This window comes from Garra rufa, chromosome 7 (genome assembly GCF_049309525.1).
Source record: "Garra rufa chromosome 7, GarRuf1.0, whole genome shotgun sequence".
Taxonomy (NCBI): Eukaryota; Metazoa; Chordata; class Actinopteri; order Cypriniformes; family Cyprinidae; genus Garra; species Garra rufa.
This window is the reverse complement of record NC_133367.1, coordinates 46,222,419-46,240,059: the sequence shown is the minus strand read 5'-3', so window position 1 is coordinate 46,240,059 and position 17,641 is coordinate 46,222,419. Positions and strand designations below refer to the sequence as shown.

The window sequence follows — 17,641 nt, the reverse complement described above, 5'->3', positions numbered from 1 at the left end:
AATTTTCCACTTTAAGCATGCTTTGAAACTTTATTGAAGGTTTTTTTATTGTAATAATTTGTAAAATAACAGTGTGTCTCTGTAGAACAGTTAGTGCTTTCATTGAAATGATCTAGGTAAAATCTGTCAAATAAGGGTTTTACACTGTAAAAAACAAAACAGTCAAACCACTAGAGCTGCCAAACAAAAACCACAAAGTTAAAGTAATTTTTCAAAGGTTTAAAGGGGGGCACAACCAAAAAAAGTTTGAGAACCACTGTTGTAGACACAGTCATTTCCCCGCATTATTTTTCCTCCTTTCGGCGCTTCACACTCCAGTCCTGCGGGTGCCACTAACACAAACCTCTGTTTGACAAACACCATTAAACCTAAGAAGAAGAAGATTAGTTTCACTGCACTCTGTTGTTTTGTTGTGATTCTGTTTTAGTTCAGTCTGTGAGAAATGTAGTTTCTGTAAACAGAAAAATACCGTTTTTGAATCCAGTCAGTAAATACCTTTACTATTCTCATCCTCACAGCTGTGACTAGGTTTGGAAGCAAGCAGGAATATCTGGAGAAGTATCTGCTGAACTGAGATCTGCTGCTGTGAAGATGTTTATTAAAGTGGAGAGTGAGGAGAACACAAGTGAACTAGAAACCTGGAGAATAAAACAGAAACCAGAACTTTTGAGAATAAAACCCGAAGAACCAGAACCTTTGAGAATAAAACCTGAGGAACAAGGAGGTTAGTGTTTAATATTCAATTATCTTTAATGACTGTTTGTGGTACATTATTTCAAGTTTTAAATAATGATGACATGTCAATCTGCTTTAGATTTAGTTAATTGTAATACAAACAATCTTCAAAGCAGAACAGTCTGTTGAAAGTATAGATGAGGAAGCAAAAGCACTTCCAGATCTAGTAAGAAGCATTTAAGGCTCCGTCCACACGAAGCCGGTGCGTTCCCTAGCCGATCATTTTTTTTCCCTCGTTCTAAAAAAAAATTCCGTAAACACGAAACCACTGAAAACGGTGTAGTATATATGCCAGACCAGTGTGGGGTGCTTTAATTCTGCCATAGAGATACGCTATACACGGAGAAGAAGACTTTGCGCATGCGCATAACCTTGCGCGCTGTATACGAACTAAGAAGACGAAGATGCGAACATTATCGCTTGTTGCTCATAACAGTTGCATAGAAGCAATAGATTTTGCTGTAATAAAGCTAGGCTAGGCTTAGTAGCAACACGAACGCAATCATGTAGTCCGCCATTATTGTTGTTGCTGTTACGTGTGACGCAGCCGACACGTGATGTGATGACATCATCGTTTCAGAAAATATACGGATTGGCTGTACACACGAAACCGAGAGGGTGTCGTTTTCAGATTTATCCACTTTGGACCCGGTTTCAAAAAATAGCGGATTCAGTTTCCTAAAACGCCGGAATCCGTGTGGATGAAACGCCAATACGATAAAAAATGTATACGTATACAGCGAAATGCTTCTCCGTGTGGACAGGCCCTAAATTTGCCACAGAATTCTTTGTAACACTTTTTATGAAGCCCCTATTTATAATAAATTATAATGGTATTTCTATGAATGCATTTTAAAAAATGTATATCATGTATCATCTCAAGTTCAGTGCTTTGCTGTCATATGTGTCTTACCAAGAAATAAATGTAATATTTTTTAGTAACTGCGCTTATAGTGGTGTAGCGGATCACAAAACTCACGGTTCGGATAATATCACGGATTTTGAGTCACGGATCGGACCATTTTTCGGATCAGCAAAAAACAAAACAAAAAAGTTAGTTTTTTATTAATTACTGAATGCTTACTTTAAGTTAAAGTACTTCTAATGCACAGCAAACACTACCAGCTGAACTAATAACAAAACAAGAACAATTACACAAATGACAAGTGTAGATGAATACAACATAAAGTTACTAATAAAATCAATAACCCTAGTATTCAGGTGCAGAAATGTAATTAATTGTAAAATAACTGGTGCTTCTCACTGCAGGTATTTATAGTATGCTGTCTCTTTAAGGCCAAATGCATGTATCTTTTTTTCAGCTGTTTCAGTTCACTTAAGATATAACCGACTGTGTTTACCAGAATACCGAAACGGGTTTTTAGACATGACTTTGTATGTATGTTTCCGTTCAAGTAGAAGTTAAAGAGGAATCAATCTGTGTGAATCGCGCAGTCTTAAATCGCGCCCCTCTCTCTCTATGTGCGTGCTCGCTGTAGGTGTGTGCGGCAGCGGTAAAATAAAATTATATATAAAACAGCAGTCATGTTCTCTTTTGCTGCAATGGTTTTAAATGGCTGAATTGGTAAATTGACAAGACAAAACGTGCAAATTATAAACTTTTACTCTAGGATGGTTAAACTTAACAGTTAATCCGCGTGGGGGTTGGTCCGTAGGGATTGCGGATAATCTACGATCCGTCGCACCCCTATGCGCTTATAAATTCAACACAGTAGTAATTTTATGACATCATATGATGATGCTAAAAAGTGTATTATTTTGTGTATTTGTTGTAATGCAGATGTGTTTATGCATTTTGAGGTTTAAAAACCATTATTTTCCACATACTGTACATTATTGTTGCTCCTTTCTGCCCTCCCTTTCTGAAACACTTTGATTTTTACAAAACTCATTGTTGATGGAAACCAAGGTGTTCTCTAATTGGCCAGCTATCCATGCATTGTGATTGGCCGAATACCTTAAGTGTGTGTTGGAAATGTTACACCCCAATCATGTTGTGATGCCATTTTTTTGGCGCATCGAGACAGAAACGATAAAACCCATTATAAATGAGGCATTTGTTGCATACCTTATTGTTTATATTGATTCTTGATTTTAATGATTGATTATAATTACTATAATACTTATATTATAGTAGATTATAATACTGTCTTTTTATGCATTTTGTCACGCAGTGTAAACATAACACCATGTGTGCATTTGCGATCATAGAATGAGAAACAAGCTCTACTCTACACTGCTTAAAACTCACGTTTGAATAGTCAGTAATGAATTCTTTAAATATGAAAACGTTCTTACAGGCCATCAGTCAGAAGCGCAGACAGTCCTTGCAATATTGTGATTGGCCCACTTTATAGCCTTAACGCTTTCGAATATTTGCATTTTACAGTTCCAGAACAGTGTTGTAAATATAACTTAAACACTGATTTCAAGTTGTGTCCTCATTTGAAAGTCCAAACAAAGAATGTTTGCTTTTGCAATGAAACGCACTCCATCTCCACAACATGGCGCTACAACACTACTACAGCCGGTAAAGTTACGCCTTCTTTCTTTTCATATTCATATTCTTATGGGATGTATTACGCTAATCTACTCAAACCGTGAAGTGGACAAGTGGGGGTGGGGGTGTTTGAACGAGCCATTTTAGGGAGTTGTGGCTAAGTCTTAACTTGTATCATAAATTTCTCTTTGGTTTTGAGACTTTAAGCTTTGCAGCTTCACAAATCTTATCTAGGCACAAACAGCTTGTAACACTCCAAAGGAAAGTGCATCATATGACCCCTTTAAATTATATTTATTTTTGATATCCCACACATCAGCTCTACCAAATCTGCTTCTGGCGCCACCATCTGTTGGACTTATTGGCACTGCTCTCAAATGTTAGTTTGTTCATGTTTGTCAGCTTATAACAAGTTACTGAAAATTAACCCTTTTTACTTTTTATTTCAGAGTCGATTAAAGAAAAAGAGGAGAATGAAAAATCAAGTCAAGTTGAGGAGAAAACCCATTTCAAAACTGGAGAAAAACCTTTGAGTTGCTCTAAAGTCAAACAGAAAGATTTAAAGAAAAGAAGAGCAGAGAAATGTTGCACCTGCACTCAGTGTGGAAAGAGTTTCACAAAAAAATCAGATCTTGAGCGCCACATGAGAATTCATACTGGAGAGAAACCATTTACTTGTGATCAATGTGGGAAGAGTTTTTCACGCTCATCAAACCTTAAGGAGTACATGAACATCCACACTAGAGAGAAGCACACATGTGATCAATGTGGTAAAGTGTATTTAGCAGCTTCAGGTCTGAGGAATCACTTGAAAGTTCATACAAAGGTGAAGCCACATTCATGCCATTTGTGTGGTAAGAGTTTTTGGCGTCTACAAAGTTTGCAAGTATATGAGAATATAAATACTGGTGTGAGAGAATCCATGTGTTCTAAGTGTGAAAAGATTTCTACTTCGGTAACTTATTTAAAACTGCATAAGAGGATCCACACTGGAGAGAAATCTTATGAGTGTTCACAGTGTAACAAAAGATTCAGTCAGTCAGTACATTTAAAAACACATGAGATGATCCACACTGGATAGACACTTTATAAAAGTTCACACTGCAACAAGAGATTTAGTCAATCAGTATCTCTGAAAACACATGAGAGGATCCACACTGGAGAGAAACCTTATAAGTGTTCACACTGCAACAAGAGATTTAGTCAGTCATCAGATCTGAAAATACATGAGAGGATCCACACTGAAAAAAAACAGTATCAATGCACTGCATGTGGGAAGCATTTTAGTCGATCATCTGCTATACACAGTCATGCAAAAACAATCAGTTAGTTTTTTGTGTACATCTTTGGCAGATTTACACATACTGGTCTGGCATGTATATGTATACCTATCCCTATTTGAAAATTAGTAGGAGAGCAAATAATCTCATTAGTTTTCACTTTTACTTTCAGTAGTTAATGATCAAGTTGCTTTGAGTCATTATCAAATGTTACCTTTTTTATTAGTAGCCTACATTATCTTTACTTTTATATTTTATTAACAACATTAGTACAACATTTGGTCAGCTGATTGTATTTGCATAAGGAAAAAAAGATTTACTCTTTAATAGTTGAAAGCCATGGTGTTTTTTGTTTCAAATATCTAAATAAAGCTTTTAAATGGAATTGAATTAATAGTCTTTGTATTTTTCTGCATAGAGTGCATATGTTTTTCGAGAAATTTTTCGTCAGGATACCCAAGCGATTATCACTGGCGAAATTACTGGCATGGCGCTTAATGCTTAAGTGCTTCTGCTTGTTATACAGAAGAAGACGAGAGCCAGTATTTACGCATTTTTAAAACAATGTTCACGCTTTCTGTTAACTGGTAAACATAAAATGGATTTTTCACGCAGCAGCTCCTCCTCTTCCTCAAGTGATGAAGAAATTATTGCTCTGTTGAATGAGGAAAGACAACATAAAAGACGCCCAATATTGGATTCATCCAATAGTTACGAAAAGAAAAGAACACGGGGAGTTCTATGGACTCATACAAGAGTTTAAAATGTACCATGAGCGTTTTCTGAGATATTTTAGAATGTCCGTCAGTGAGTTCGAAAATTTACTTCAACAATTGGCGCCCTTGCTGACAAAATGCCAAATTGACATATCTATATATGCCTTTTTGCCAATTCTGTGCTGGGAAATGCACTCAGAGAATTATCTCTGAATGTTCCACCACCAAGAGTACTTCGAGGTGCTCCTGAGCTGTGAAAAGTTAACCATGTTGTTGTGGCGGATGAAGCTTTACCGCTGAAGTCATTCCTCCTCCTGCCATACACTGAATGCCACCTCCCCACAGACAATTATCGTTTGTCTCGGGCACGGCGCATCTCTGAAAATGTATTTGGCATCCTCAGCCAACCCTTCCGGGTTTTCCAAAGAACTTTACAGGTTCAACCAACTGTTGTTGACAAAGTTGTAAAAGCCCGAATTTATTTTATTTATGCCCGAATGGAAATGACCAGGATCATGCCACAGAAGATGCCCATGATTGTGAGTAAACGGGGGCAGCAGGCATCTGTGGAGGCACAAAATATCCGAGAACTGTACAAAGAGTACTTCAACTCACCAGCAGGAGTTGAAGTTGCTTGGCTGTACGACCATGTGAACCATGGTCTGGACAACAGATAACATCAAACTGTAAATTTGTGCGATATTCATTATTCCCATTTAGAAATCTATTTGCGTGTGTGTGTGTATATATATATATATATATATATATATATATATATACACACACACACACACACACACAAATATTATATATATATTGTGGTGGGAGGACCTAATGACGGACACAGTGGGTGTGGCGTCAGGCCTCAGAGAGGCTTTTATTAAACAGAAAGTGAAAGAAGGCATCCAAAGGGGAAATAAAAGGGTCCAATTAAACGGGGAATCTAGTGTCCTCGTCGTGAAGGGGTTCCATGAAGGAGGGGCAGTGTTCTGTAGGGAAGGGTCCAGGCAAGGGGCGGAGGCTGGCGGCCGCACGGGCTCCCCGGAGAACTGTACAGAATGGAGAACTATACGTTATCAGCAGTTATTTGAGTCTAAGATCAGTGCTGAATTGCCACATTAACGAACCTCCTCTTAGTCGTGCATGGAATTTAATGCAAGACCTTGAGTTTACCTCCGCCAATAACGTTTTTAAAGGAGTTGTCAAACAGATCCGACGATCCGGTACAGACAGAACATCACACTACCCTCCGATTTCATCTGAAGACCAGCAAATACTGAAACGATCTGCTGCACTTGACCCTGGCAACCCGAAAGGTTTATTAAACAAGGTGTGGTATGACATTCAGTTACACTTTGCAAGAAGAGGGAAGGAGGGCAATCGGCAACTCATGCCAGACTCGTTTGAACTTGAGAGATGAAAATATTTTACATTGACATTTAATGAGGAAATGAAAAACCACAAAAACCCACTGGAGGTCGACAAGGAAAATCGGAGGGGCGCAATGTTCAAAGAGCCCGGTAACCCCATGTGCCAGGGGCTTCGCTAGAGAAATATCTCAGCAAACTCCCACCTGATACAAAAGCACTCTATCTGCTCCCTAAAAGGAGATTTGATGCCAACGACAAGATATGGTATAGTACTGTTCCTTTGGGCATTAATCAGCTGTCACAAATATATGATACATGCTTATGACTTATCTTTTTGTCAAATAAAATAAACCTGACTTTGAGGAAAAAAAAGCAAAAACCTAGGAACAAAATATACATAAATATATGTTATTATAAGCTGACAAATTTTTTGAGAGAAAATATCAGTTGTTTAACTTATTAACTAGCCTTTTTGTATACATAGTAATGTTACGTAAGATGCTGGAAATGTATACTTATTTGTTTTAATCGCAATGGTTTGACTAAACTAATAAAAATGTTAGCAACTCGAGAGACGTCTTTCTCTCATTTGGTTGCACGTCTTGCCCCATTATTTCTCACTAATAATCTAAATGAAGCAGCACATGTCCTTGATACAAATTTTTATAAGGCAACCCGTTGTTTCTTGTTTAATTACACACATGTTCCGTTGAACTGTTGTATAAACGCAATATCACTTGAGTACAAGAACGATACCGGCTCTATATCAGCGGCTGTGATTGCCTGTGGGCTCGTGCCTCTGGCCTCATCACAACCATGCTGATATAGAGCCGGTACCACTCTCGTACTCGAGTGATATCGCTCCCGTCCCTGGACGGAATATTTGTCGATTCCCCAGGTTGAGCGCGCCGTTGCGGTGCTGCCATCTGGAGGGATCGGCCGCATATCCCGTCCAGGGCGCGTGATGCAGGAACTCCGCACTGCCACCAACTTAGCCCTCCGGGCGATGAAGGTCACGGTGCGGTCCCTTGGTCAGGTGATGTCCATGGCTGTGGTCCAGGAGCGTCATCTATGGCTGACTCTGGCCCAGATGGCAGACGTCGACAAGGCACGCTTTCTCGGCGCTCCCATCTCCCAGAGCGGCCTATTCGGCAACACTGTCGAGGATTTTGCCCAGCAGTTCTCGGCAGTCCAGAAGCAGATGGAGGCTATCAAACACATCCTGCCCCTCCGCGAAGTTTCCATCCCGCCGCCGGTGGCTCAGCCTCCACCTGCTTGCCGACGAGGGTGCCAACCTGTGGCTCCTACTTGATCTACAGCTCTGACTCCTGTTGAGGCCCATGACGCTAGTCGCAGAGCTGACTGCGGGAGAGTGGCACCGCCCGCAAGAAAGCTGTGAAACGTCCCTGGCACGGGCAACCCAGAGGTGGTGAAGATTGCTCTTCAGGGGACGATGACATCCACGCCCCCACTATCGGTGGAGGGCCGGGAGCCATTGTGTACTTCAAAGCTGCCGTTGACCTACGGGCCAACGGTACCCACAATTTCAAAAAAGGGGTAATTTCCTCACCTTTGGGGCCTCGGCCCCGAGTTCCCTTCCTGAGCAGCACTTACACTACTCAGAACCGGACTAGGAGCCTCTTTTCACCAGCGCGGGAACCAGGGAAGGTAAGCACTGCTTACTGCAGTAAGACTCTTCTCTAGGACATTAATCCATCTGGGTTCAGTCTCCTTCCCTGTTTTCCCCCAGGCTGGCCCACCACAGTCACGTCGGTCAACGTTCCCTTGATACCCCAGGTACAGAGGTATCCTCTACGTCGTTGTCCATTCGGACACGCATGCCACTGTCCTGCCTGCGGAGGTCGCAGTCCTACTAACGAAGGACGCGTTCCAGCCTGCCCCACCAGTCGAGATGAAGTTAGGTCTTACAGTCCCTACTTCAATGTGGCCAGAAAGAGTGGTAGGTTAACACCCATCCTGGATGCAGCTCTGTTTCGGTCCCTTCTCAGGCTGCCATCCAAGATGCTCGCGACGCAGTGCATACGAGTATGCTTCCGTCTCCATGGGTGGGTTGCAGCCATCAGCCTGAAGGGCACCCACTTTCACGTCTTGATTTTTCCCCGGCACAGACCCCTTCTGTGGTCTATCTCCATTTGGCCGGTCCCTCTCTTCCCTTATCCTCATCAGGGTCACGGGAGTTCCCCAGTCCCCTATTCAGCAGACAGGCATTCGCATTCCCAACCGTCTAAGCGACTTGCTCTTTGTAGCTCACTCACGAGTTCCGTTGTGCGAATTGAGGGAACTGGTGCTTTGGCACCTCTGCCATCTGGTCCTTCAGGCCAACCGAGAGAAGAGCAAACTCTACCTAGCGCAGAGGATCTCTTTTCTCGGTTTGGAGCTGGACTCGGTCAACAGGACAGCCCGCCTTACTACCAAGAGCGTGCAGTCAGTGCTGTTGCGGTTGCTGTTGTAGTGCCTGGGATTATTCAGGCACAACACAGCGGTCCCTCTAGCCGCATTGCCGCTGAGCTCCCTTCATGTGAGACCACTTCAGCACGATCGAGTCCTGAGATGGGCATGGCATCCCGGCTCACTCTGGACTGGAGTTTTCCTGCAGTGTTGCCGCCTAGTCAGCCCGTGGCTCATCACGGGTTGAGATGCCATGTGCAACGGGCGCAGGTTACAACTCGCCCGCCATCTGCTCCCACGGAGTCAAACGTGGCATATATAGCTATGTGCCATTCACATGATACCAAGGAAACTAAACTGTGCAGCCTGTTGGCTCCCACGGGAGTCCACCCACCCTGCAGAATGGCGACTCCACCCCGTGACAGTTCAGCTGGCTCGGAGTAATTTCGGCAAGGCCCAGCCACATTCCCTTCCCGATTCCTCCCATTGGCAGTTGTTTTTTCTCAACAAAGTTGCACTGGCACACAGCTGACATCCGGGGCTCAAGTATGCCTTTCCCCGAGTGAGCCTCCTTGCACAGACACTGTGAAAGAGCAGGGAGGACAAGGAGTAAGTCTTGTTGGTTGCGCCACGGGAGTGCAGTTGGGGGATCGGTGCCTTGCTCAAGGGACTCACCTCAGTTGTGGTATTGAGGGTGGAGAGAGTGATGTACATTTACTCCCCCCACCTACAATCCCTGCCGGACCTGAGATTCGAACCTGCAACCTTTGGGTTACAAGTCTGACTCTCTAACCATTAGGCCACGGCTGCCCCTTAAGACAGCGCTCCTGACTGCGCTGGCTTCCATCAAGAGGGAAGGGCACCTACAAGCTTTCTCTGTCAGCGAAACGTGCCTAGAGTTCAGGCCCGGCGATTATCACGTTATCCTGAGACCTCGGCCCGGGTATGTGCCCAAGGTTCCCACCACGCCTTTCTGCGATCAGTTGGTGTACCTGCAAGCTCTGCCCCCGGAGGAGGAAGACCCAGCTTCTGCACTGATGTGTCCTGTCCGTGCTTTGCGCATATACGAAGACCACACTCGACACTTCAGTCGCACCGAGCAGCTCTTTGTCTGCTTTGGAGGTCAGCAGAAAGGGAATGCTGTCTCCAAACAGAGGTTGGCTTATTGGGTGATAAATGCCATCTCCGTGTCATATTTGTATCAGGGACAGCCAGCCGTGTTGCCTCATCCTACGTGTTGGCTCATGGCGCCTCACTAGCAGATATCTGTAGTGCTGCGGGCTGGGCGACACCTAATACCTTCGCTAGGTTTTACAACCTCTGCGTAGAGGACGTTTCACGTGAGCCGGAGGATGGCTGGTGTCGGCTTGCTGCACCATTTCCACGAGGATACGTGCGCTATTTCCCAAGATGTAGCCCTCCAGTGAACCCCGGGTCCTCCATGCCCCGCAGTCAGGCCTAGATGCGGAGTAGTTCCTGATTGTGCTCCTGCCGGGTCTCCTTCGCCCCACAGGTTGTGTCTATATTTCTCAGTATTTTTCCAGCAGTCAGCCATATGGCTGCTGTTTCCCTTGTATATCCCTAAAAAGTTTTATGGATATATTGAATTTACTTTTTCTACATGATTAGATTTCATGGACTTGCAGAGTGGGCTGCAGAATACAACATATCCCAAAATGCATTGTCTGTGCTTTTGAAAATTCTAAAACAAAAAGGCCTAAATGTGCCACTGGATGTTAGAACTTTGATGTGCACAGAACGCAAGTGTAATGTGAAAAATGTAGCAAGGGGGATCATGCTATCATTTTGGAATCAGGAATTCAGTTGTGGCAGAATTGGCATCCTTAGATTTTGATCTGACAGATCTGACAGACTCACGCTTAGAATTAATATTGATGGTCTGCCCTTATTCCGCAGCACCACTCTGAGCTTGTGGCCTATTTTGTAGAAAACAGCCACGAATAGTAAATAAGGGAGTATTTTTTTTTTTTAAACTAACAACGCATCAAAGATAAAAATATGCAATAAAAACAACGCACAAGGGATATATATATCCCTTGTGCCTTGTTTTTATTGCATATTTTTACACTCTCATTAGCAAGTTCATAAACGATGTCTCTGATTTGGGGAAATTTTATTATTTTCAATATCAAACATAATTGTGAAGTGGATTTTTTTTACCCTTTATCAGAGTCTTGGACATGTCAAAGATTAGTAGCAACATTGGCTTTGATGTGTTGTTAGTTTTTTGCACTTCCAGATTTAAAAAAAATTCTACCTTATTTACTATTCGTGGCTGTTTTTGCCCCATTGACTTCCATTACAACATTTTTTTATTGCAAAGCCATGACGCCAAATAATCATGCATTCTTGATTGTTGGTGGTCATACCTGTTGGGAAGAGCTAAAATATGACATTTTTACTGTTGATCAATAGATATAGCACCATTAACCCTTCAAATGACCTGTACAAAAAGTTTCTGGCTTGTGTATGGAGTTATACAGGGTATAACTGTATATTAAAGTGTGTGTGTGTGTGTGTGTGTGTGTGTGTGTGTGTGTGTGTGTGTGTGTGTGTGTGTGTGTGTGTGTTTGTGTTTGTGTTTGTGTGTGAGAGAGAGAGGGAGTGTAAGAGAAAGACCTTTGCACACTTTCTTCTTGTTTACTAAATGTAGTTCTGAGATCTGAGCGGCATATTTAGATTTTTTCAGACACAAAGTTCGCAAACATCTCTCTCTTACACTCTCTCTCACACAAACACATTCACAATATAATATACAATTATACTCCATATACAAGTCAGAAACTTCAATTTTTTATGTAATTAACAGACAGTAAATAAAGGGAATTGAAGAGTTTCATTGCAAAACGAGATATATCCATTTTGAGAAATGTTGGTTATTTGACATTATTATTTAAAACATCAACAGTCAAGTTCATTCCCAATTTTTGTACATTAAACTATTACTTGAGCTCAGTGAAGGCCAGGGACACAATATTCTTCAAATCTAGGATATTTTTTATTTTAATTTTATGTCCATAAACAGTTCATAAATAAGTCAAAAACCATGCCAAAATGCAACATATTTATCTTAACATTGTCAAACATCTTAAATTGGTTAAAAAAACATATCATTAATATAAATTCATCATAAATATATGGAATAGTATATACAAAGATTGATTAACAATAATAAGATTCTGAGTTAGTTTTGGCCAGAACATACACAGCATAACATAACATATTTTATTTTTTATTTTTTTTGCAAAACGCTATCCACCTTTAGCTACAATTAATATCCAGGCTATAATTAATTTTCGGATGTTTTCCCTCCCCTGAATGCCTTGCCCGTTTGGTCTTCTCTCTTTGGTGATTTTCTTTAGACTCCTTCCTCTTTCTCCCAACAGCAGCTGGAATGACCGGCTCGTGTTGGGCAGTAGCGTCGCTACAAGTAGTGACACTACTAGCTTAACTACATTTCCCAGTAGCATGGTGGTAGCGTCGCTGTTTTCAGAATCAAATAGCTTTTCAGTAGCTAAGCTATTTTTTTGATCAAGTAGCGCGGTAGCGTCAACAAAAGCTAAAAGCTAAAGATATTTTTTTCTATACTTTATGCTTAAATCGGAAATATAACTGTTACGGATCCTGGATCAGAAAGCGACGCCACCGCCACTAAACCTCGAGACGCCATTGGCTCCTCAAACTGTCAGTCAAACCTCATTATTCCTCACGCCTCTCTCATAAATGAAGTGTGGTGCGCACTTTGGAGCATCTGAGCTTATTTGCAGTTTTAAGGTAAATAAAGAACTGTTGATTGTATAAGTACATGTTTTCTGTATTTATAATACAACACTTCATTTATAAAGGCCAATGCTTATTTTGTATTCGACTAGCGAAGAAGCGCTGAATCTTTAATTACAAAAAAAAAAAAAACTTATTTGGACTAGTGGTGGGCGTGTTTTCGTGTTTTCGTGTTTTCCCTGTTTTATTCGTTCAGTATTCAGAAACAAGTGCCTATTGAATCCTCTTTTTAAACATATGTTTTTGTTTTGATATTATCGTTAAATCAATGAGCAAACTCAGAGCGCTTCACCAGCGGTGACTCTCTTCCCAGGGGATGCTGAACTCACGCAGCATCCTGAACGTTCTATAACCATTATATCGCACTTTGTAAAGAGACTGGTCTGGCGGATATCGTGTTTTGTGAAAAAATACATTTTGTAGTAGGCCTAAAATGTACATTCTTAAATTGTATTAATGGCAGCAATTCATACATAGATTAAGGTACATCTGAACAGTGATTTCCAATAATAAAATCCAAATGTCAAAAAATGGCGTTTATCGCGTTTTGCAACCAAACTCTTCAATTTTTTAAAATCGAAATAATAATGCATCAAAGCCAATGTTGTTACCAATCATTGACATGTCCAAGACTGTCATAAAGGGTAAAAAAAAATCCAGTCAACAATTACTTTTTGATAATGAAAATAAATAATGTTTTAATGTTTTTATTTGCTGAAACACAGAGAAATTTGTGGCCAAATTAAAACTCATAATTACCCCGAAGTGGATGAAAACATCTTGAACAACACATAAGGGTTAAATATTAAAAATAATAGTTTATTCAGGATGCAAATAGAACTAAATGTAATGTGTAATCAAGGTCAAAATGCCTTGACTCGTTTGCTGTAGTTCTCAACAAGGTTCATGCGTGTCTCCTGAGGAATGACCCCATTCTTCCTCATGTTCTTTCATATTTCCTTCAACCCTGACCCTGAGATTCACAGTAACATCCCCACAGCACTATACTCCCACCACCCTGTTTCACTATAGGAATGCTGTTTTTGGGGTTGAATGCCTCTCCCTTCTTTCTCCTAAAAAGGGAACATCTCAATGGCCAAAAAGCTCTAGTTGTGTCTCAGCTGACCAAAGGACACGTTTCCAGTATGCATCACTTTTCCCCAGGTTTTCCTCAGCAAACTTCATTCTACCTTTCGAGGTGTCTCTTCTTCAGAAGTTACCAGATATGTTACATTTCATTTTGCATCTCTTACCTATTTTGCTCTTCAGAACGTGCCCTCGCATTTCTAATTTAACGTTTCCATACAAGCAACCTCTGTCTAAGTGTAAGCGGACCGTGGGAGACATCAGAAAAATGTCTGCTCCTCAATATGTAAGTGTTTAATATTGATTTAAGTTTTAGTGTGTAATTTGCGTACTGTTTTTGTTAATGTAGTGTATTTGTTATTAATTTTTTTGTCAGGTTGGTGAGTTGACTGGGCGGATTGTGCATTTGAGGGCATCAACAGAGATGGTGGAGATCCAGGGCCGACAAGTGGAGACGCAGAGTGTGATGCTGCAGGATGCCAGCGGGACAATTCGAGTTCAGCTGTGGGAAAGTCAAGTGGGAGTCGTTTACTTTGGCAAGACTTACAAGTTCACCCAGCTCAGCATGAGAGAGTTCTCAAGTTGAAGCAGTTTCATCTTTACTGGGACTTGGAGCAATGCCTCGCTGTGACGTGAAAGAAGACCCTGTTGTTTCTGTCAGCTGTGAGGTGATTAGGGCGGAGGTGACTGTTTCTCGGAACTGCAGAAACTGTAAAACTGCGCAGGTGGATTTTCAGCTGAAGGCGAAGTTTCACAGATGCTGCAAGTGCAAGATGCTTCAAAAAACAGGGATGTATAAGCCAAGTGCCATCTGCAATGTTACTGTGTTAGGAGATATTGGAGAGATGAATGTTTCTGCAAACAATTCTCTCCTGCACAGGTATTTGGTTAATTGTGGACTTAGTCATCTGCTACAGGACGCCCAAGACATAGAGGAGCATTTTTTAGACTGTGGTGTACTAAAGCTGCATATTCAAAATGATAATGTGGTTGCTATCACCAACAATTCCAAGGAAAGTCCCTCTACTTCTGAAGAATCCACATCCGAGGTTTCCATGCCTGCAGCAGGTGAAGTGGGGTCGGTGTCCGCGACAGTTGAATTGAGTCGCCGGCGATGTCTGCAACAACTGAAGCGGAGGATATGTCTGCAACAAATGAGTTTGAGTCAGACAATTAATTTAACTAGCCCAAATGAAAAAAAAGACCTTTATTTTTTTAAATATAGAAGATCAGATGGAGTCTAAATGTCAATCAAAAATGTTTTCAATACACAAATATAAACAAATAACAAGGAAGGAATTCTATTCCACCATTTAGTGTATCTGCAGAATTGAAAAACAACAACAATTTAAGGCAATTGATGACCCTTTTTAAGAGCTGCACAAGTAAAATTAACAGTATGAGTGGGGTTGGACAATGTACAAGAAATATTAAGCCATAAAATGGCGTGATTTATAATTCAGATACAGGTTCACACAAAACCAAAATATCTTATACAATGGCATTTCAGCCTTTATACCATTAAAAGGGATAAATCGAGTATATCATTTATTATATTTATTTAAAACATAAATATTACTGTCTTGATTGTTCAGATTTTTAGAAGGCACATCAACTTTTCACATTTAAAACTGTGTTTGCTGCATAAAAACATAGGTCGATAATTGCAATCATTTGACCAAAAACAAACTCAAAAAAAAAGCCTCATGGTATAACATAAAAATGAAGGTTGCATGAAGGTGATCAGATGTAGCCCACAGTCCCTTCCGATGTGAACATAGACTTGATTTCACACAGCTTTTTTCTCAGTACACTCTTGAACAAAGAACACAGAGTCTTACATTTGCATGATTGTTCTGTAAGTGTGATGAAAAACAATGTTTTAGTACTTTGACTACAATTGAATGCATTTCAAAATGAATGTGTAGATGATTGTAGAAATTGCTCCTTTTTCTAAACCTCTTCTTGCATTGAAGAAAACGACAGTTTGTTTCCAGAATGAGTTTGCGAATGACGTTTAATGCTGCTTAGACATGTGAAACTCTTCTCACACTGAACACACTTGTACGGTTTCTCTCCAGTGTGAACTCTCATGTGAATCTTAAGGTTTACTTTAACATTGAAACTCTTTCCACACTGTTCACAGGTGAAGGGTTTCTCTCCAGTGTGAATGCCCAAGTGAACCCTGAGGTTTCCTTCTCTTGAACAACTCTTTCCACAGTGATGACACATGAAAGGCTTTTCTCCCATGTGAGTTACTACATGAGTCTTAAGATGTTCCCTCTCTGTGAAACTCTTTTTGCACTGATTTAAAACTCTTCTTTCTTGAGTGAACCCTCATGTGATTAATAAGGTTTGCGCAGTGTCTGAAACTCTTCCCACATTGATCACATTTAAATGGACTCTCTCCAGTGTGACTTCTTATGTGAGCCTTGAGGTTTCCTTTATACGTGAAACTCTTTCCACACTGAGGGCAGATGAAAGGCTTCTCTCCAGTGTGAATTCTCATGTGGACAGTAAGTGTACTTTTCTGTGTAAAACTCTTTCCACACTGAGGACATATGAACGGCTTTGTTTCAGTGTGAATTTTCATGTGAGCCTCAAGAACTCCATTTCGTGTGAAACTTTTGCCACAGAGTTTGCAGATGAAAGGTCGCTCTCCAGTGTGAATTCTCATGTGGATATTAAGTTGACTTTTCAGAGTAAAACTCTTTCCACATTGATCACATTGGAATGGATTCTCTCCAGTGTGATATCTTAGGTGAGTCTTAAGTTTTCTATTACATGTGAAACTCTTCCCACACTGTTGGCAGATAAAAGGCTTTTCTCCAGTGTGAACTCTCATGTGGACAATAAGGTTTTTTTTCTGCGTAAATCTCTTTTCACACTGAGGGCAGTCAAAAGGCTTCTCTCCAGTGTGAGTTTTCATGTGGACATCAAGGTATTTTTTCTTTGTAAAACTCTTTCCACACTGAGGGCATATCAACGGCTTCTTTTCAATGTGAACTTTCATATGAGTCTTAAGATCTCCATTTCGGGAGAAACTCTTCCCACACTGTTGGCAGCTGTAAGGTCTCTTAAGGTTAGAATTTAGATTTGTAGTTTGTGTTTTTATTTTTTTTTCTGGTGAGGAAGTCTTTTTGTTCTGTGAGCAACTAATTGATTTTTCTTCAGTTTTGAAATCATGTTTCTCATTTTGATCTTTCTCTTCTGTTTCATTGAGTTCTTGACTCTCCTCTTTCAGTGCCATCAGGTCTGAGGTCAAATAAGAAAAATGGAAGTTAACAGCAGTTTAATGGCACAAAGCAACATCAAAACACTTAGACTAATGCTGTCAATTAATTAAAAACTAACTATTTGACAATAAACAATTTCATATTAAATCTCCAAATTAATGTGAAACAACATAAAGATTGTACATTTAAAATATGTGGCTTATTGGCATCTTTTCACCAAGTAGCCTATTGTTAAAGGAGACCAGTCTCATTGATACAAATACTGCTACTGATCTGTCTCTATTAAACGCATTTCCTTCCAATTTTAGCCAGTAATTATAGCCATAATTAAAACGTTATTTGTAACATATATTGTTGTGCTTTTGTCACAATTACCATATAATGATAAAAAAAACACCAGCTCCTTTAAAAAATATAAAAAATACATAATCTGCCATGTTTATCTTCACGCTACAGAATTTAAAAGCAGCATTGAAGTAAGAAATAA

The 17,641-nt window shown here is 40.6% G+C and overlaps 2 protein-coding genes across 2 annotated transcripts; one reads left to right on the top strand and one right to left on the bottom strand.

Annotated features, from left to right (window-relative positions):
• Positions 1–418: 418 nt before the first annotated feature.
• Positions 419–4,867, top strand: LOC141339197 (uncharacterized). The gene is made up of 2 exons (XM_073844829.1): positions 419–724; positions 3,706–4,867. Exons 1-2 carry the CDS (start codon positions 592–594, stop codon positions 4,335–4,337), a joined length of 765 nt encoding a protein of 254 aa, XP_073700930.1. The 5' UTR covers positions 419–591; the 3' UTR covers positions 4,338–4,867.
• Positions 4,868–16,187: 11,320 nt separating this feature from the next.
• Positions 16,188–16,847, bottom strand: LOC141338193 (uncharacterized). Its single transcript, XM_073843746.1, has one exon. It carries the CDS (start codon positions 16,845–16,847, stop codon positions 16,188–16,190), a length of 660 nt encoding a protein of 219 aa, XP_073699847.1.
• Between the last annotated feature and the right edge of the window lie 794 nt (positions 16,848–17,641).

What these genes read in the sequence shown, in the direction of transcription:
- LOC141339197 (XM_073844829.1), top strand. Translation starts at nt 592, where the DNA reads ATGTTTATTAAAGTGGAGAGTGAGGAGAACACAAGTGAACTAGAAACC. An exon ending in AAAACCTGAGGAACAAGGAG is followed by an intron (nt 725 to 3,705) that starts GTTAGTGTTTAA and finishes TTTTTATTTCAG; the next exon opens with AGTCGATTAAAGAAAAAGAG.
- LOC141338193 (XM_073843746.1), bottom strand. Translation starts at nt 16,847, where the DNA reads ATGAAAACTCACACTGGAGAGAAGCCTTTTGACTGCCCTCAGTGTGAA.